The sequence below is a fragment of the Cariama cristata genome, unplaced genomic scaffold (assembly GCF_000690535.1).
Source record: "Cariama cristata isolate BGI_N322 unplaced genomic scaffold, ASM69053v1 scaffold40828, whole genome shotgun sequence".
Taxonomy (NCBI): Eukaryota; Metazoa; Chordata; class Aves; order Cariamiformes; family Cariamidae; genus Cariama; species Cariama cristata.
In genome coordinates, this window is record NW_009630217.1 from 6,119 (window position 1) to 10,281 (window position 4,163).

At 43.6% G+C, this 4,163-nt stretch overlaps 1 protein-coding gene across 1 annotated transcript; it reads left to right on the forward strand.

Moving 5' to 3' along the window:
• Positions 1-2,163: 2,163 nt before the first annotated feature.
• On the forward strand, positions 2,164-3,953 carry ANKRD66 (ankyrin repeat domain 66; the record flags this gene model as incomplete). Its single annotated transcript, XM_009705434.1, has 2 exons — positions 2,164-2,302; positions 3,725-3,953. Coding segments are annotated over exons 1-2 (368 nt in total), but the record flags the coding sequence as incomplete, so codon positions are not given.
• Between the last annotated feature and the right edge of the window lie 210 nt (positions 3,954-4,163).

Sequence of the window (4,163 nt, forward strand, 5' to 3'; positions counted from 1 at the left end):
GGCGAGCAGGGGAGAACTGCGGCGGGGGAGCACTGCACTTTGGCTCAAGGTCCCTCCACAAAAATCCAAATCTTTTCCTCTGGCCTTATGAGAAGGGGATAACAACACTCTCAGGAAGCCGATCTCACATTTGGGTGCAATTTCTGGAGCGGTTTAAGGTGGATCAAGCGCGGGTCCCTACTGACGGGGTGGATCTGCACCCCCCTACCCTCCTTCGCACAGCCCCGGTGTTTGTCCCTTCATATCACTCAGTTTGGGGAATTAACCCTAAAACCAGCACCAATAAAAAAAGATTAATTTTCTGAGAGCTCAACAGGTTGATCCAGCTGATGAAACAGCCGTATGAGCTTCAAGGCTAGCAAAGGGAGACAGCAGGGGAGGGAGGGGAAGGTAAAATCTGGCTTGGCCTAAGTTGGTTGTGAAGCTGCACCCGCGGATTGTCTCCTTGGAGAGCTGGCGAGTTCCCGGGATGCGATCATCAGCTTCGCTGCCTCTCCCATGCATCTATGTGTGTGGGTATGATCTGAAGCTAGCAGAGCACAAAGGTGCTTGAAATTTAAGTTATATTTTTAAACTTTGAATTTTGTTGGCATTTCCTTAGAAAAGAATAACTTGTATGAAAAGGTCCAAGATTTTTTTTTTTCCCTGTGCTTTTGTCCAGCACTCATTTCACTGGTGGGCTGGGTGCATAAAAGTGAAACATTTTCAGGATAGATTTAATACTGATGACAGATCTTGGAGGACAACTCTGAAGACTTCTGTTTAATCTAAGGGAACAGGTTCTTCAAGGTCAGTGAGAGGCAATGAGGAGGAGGAGGCAGTGCATGAGAGGTTAAAGTAACAGAGATGTGCCAAAGCCAATGATACTTTTGCCCTCTGAAGAGCTCCAAATTTTATTATATTTTTTAATATATTCAGATATTCCCAGATGTGCAGGAGTGAAACTCAGTAGAAGTTATGTATGAGTCTTCCTCTTGGATCTGGTCTGCACAGTCCAACCACCTAAGTCAGGGGACCTACTGAAGCAGGCTGTGATTCCCTCCAACCTTTGTATCTGATCTTTTTCTTACAAGAAGACAAGGTGGAGATGGTGCTGTGTCCTTCCAGCCTGGATTTGGGATGTAGCCGGGATGTTTATGGGAGTTGGGAGCAGGGAAATGGTCCCATCCACCTCTGGCTCCCAGGTTTTAGCCCCTAGCATTGCAAACCTTCCCTCACATCAGCCTCTGCAAGCTCCAACGTTGGTCCTTTCCAACATGCTGAACATGGATATCACACTCTTCAATTGCAAGTAAATGCAATGCAAAAGCTGGAGCAAATCCTAAAACGCTTCTGGTTTGTGAGGGGGACTGGACTAATTAGCTCAAGACCAGTTGTTGACATGGCAATATAAAAGTTTTCTCCCCATTGATTTGGCCAGACTGGAGAAAATATTGCAGTGTTTCCATCCTCAGGATGATGGGGTAGCATAGTGATCCTTGCAAGCTGCTTAAATTCCTTGCCAGCAAAGCGGCTAGGAAATATCCGCTAACACAGGTGTGATTATTGAAAGCCACAGCCTTGCAGGGGCCAAAGATCTGTGTGTGTTTCTTGATGGGGGTCTGTTGTATGGGACTGGAAAGTGCAAAGCACAGCTATGGAGATGAGATTTGTAAGGAACGTGCCATAGCTTGATTAGTTGCACCAAAAACTGCCAGAAGATACTTGCACAGACATTTCTTTCATTGCAATAAAATGCTACCCGTAATGGATCTGCAGCACTGGCAAGGGAGGAGCCAGTTTCCATGGTAAGTGAGTAGCAACAGACCCATGGCAAATATTTGGCATGAGCTGGCTGTTTGTTAGCAACATCTTTGAGAAATGCCAAGTGGTTTTAGCTACGAATCCTGTATATGAAGGGCTGCTCCAAATTTCCATGACTGCAAACCAAATGTCACCGTCAGTCTGCGATCATTGGTTTGAAGACAACTTACAATTTTTTCCCCCTCTCATTCCTTTTTCCTTATTTTTGGAAAAATCCTAGTTTCTCACAGTGCATGTCTCATTTTTAATCCAGATGCTGCTTGATCTGTTAAAATTGCTCTTGAGAGGAGCCGATACATCAGTGAATACCCGCTAAACGACCATCGCTCTTTTACCAAACACCTTTCTGGAGCGCGCAGCATGACAGAGCTCCACGAAGCTGTGGCTTTGGGGGACTACGACCTGGTGGATGAGATTTTGAGGACAGGGCGCTGCGACCCAAATCACAAGGATGTCGACTGGCATGACAGGACCCCGCTGCACTGGGCGGCTGCAAAAGGTAAGGGCACCCCTTGCTCTGTTACCTCTGTGAACCGGCGTCATAAAAGGTGATGCTGATCGTAACTGCATCTTGCTACAATGGCAATTGATCCTGGTGGTAGTCACAGCTTGTATCTGAGCATTTTGTCCTTAATGAACAAAAAAGAAAAAAATAGCAATTTAAATGAGAACATTGCCTCCAAAATAATTTATGAGATTGCCATCAAAGTGCTCTTTTAGCTTTTTTTTTTCCTCACGTGAAAATTTACAATTTACATGATTTGTACGTATAGCATATCTGCTTGTCCCCCACATTGCTTTTCTAAGAGGTGATTTCATACAGTGCAGAGGAGTTATTTCTCACGTACACCTGCATGAATAAGCAGAAAATCAAACCCACTGTGTTTATACCAGGTATTTATCAAACCCAATAGAACAAAATAATTTATACCAGGTATTTATCAAACCCAATAAAACAAAATAATTACACTGTGTTTTACATTGCCCTCCCTTTATGCCACCTGGTCGAATGAAGAACACAGAACCAGAGTTGTTTGCAGCTCCCGTTGGTCCTTCACCCTCAGAAGTGACTGTTAAAGTCAAATATCCCTTTGCAGCCCAGAAAGGAGATGAATGCAACAATATATAATGTATAATTGTACACAGTGTAAAATGGGAAACTGGGCCTGTACTCTTCCTTGCAAGGGTGTTTGTTACACGTTGGGATCTCACATCATGGCATCTGTCTTTGCTCAGAAATCAAGCGTGTGATTTGCTGGTTTACACTTGACACCATGTTTTACTTGTGCCCTGATGGATTTTTACTCATTTGGGCAGCAGCAAAGGGAACTGAGCGATTTAAGAAAATGATGATGAGAGACTGGCATGGCCTAGGTGCCATTGGGAAGGATCTAGTTCAGTCAAAGCAGTGTGAAGTGAGGTAGAAATAACTTTTTTGCTTCTTTAAGCAATTCCATAGGTTTGAAAAATATGAAGGTGAATGAAAACAAGTAATTTCTCTATCTCCTATCAAACAAATCTTTGTTTTAGTAAAGCTGTTCACAGATTTTCCAGTTTTTTAATGTTTAAATTTTACTTTGTATTGAACTAAAAGCCAAAATGAAACAACAAAATCGTCAATAACCAATTGGTCAATGACTAATTGAGATGTGCTGTTCAGAAATTAGTAGAAATCTTTTTGATTTTATTGTTTTTGTTGTTGTAAAATGCCTTTGGAAGCAGTCCAGTTTGGAAAAAAAAATCAGCATTTTCTAATGAGTATCATTTGTTTGATAAATCAAATGGCCAGGTTGGGGGTAAAATCCATTGTTACATGACTAAGGGAATTATGATCAACTGTGTGTGACTGTCGTCTGCATCCTGAAGGTATAAAGTCTAATGCAGGTGCATCTTCTCTCCCTGTTCTGCTGCCCAACACAAGGGCAATCGGAGCTGGTCAAGCTCCTCGTGGATCACGGGGCCCGGCATTGCCTGCGGAGCAACGTGGGCTGGACTCCAGCTCACTTTGCAGCTGAGTCAGGGAGACTGGGGGTCCTTCGCACCCTTCATTCCCTGCACGCTGCTATGGATGCGGCCGACCTCTTCGGTGACACTCCCAAGAGACTTGCGGAAATCTACGGTCACCAAGACTGCTTCAGGTTCTTAGAAATGTGAGTAGTGATGACTGGTCCCACTGCAGCAGCTGACGGGGCTCCAGCTATGAAAATTAAATTGACTGCTATATAGAGGACCAGAACGAATATGAGTGTCTTACTCTTCTTTCCACCTAAAGCCTATTAAAGTCATCAAGCGTGAGTAGTAGATAAGCAACTCATAGAATTGTTTAGGTTAGAAAACACCTTTAAGATCATCAAGTCCAA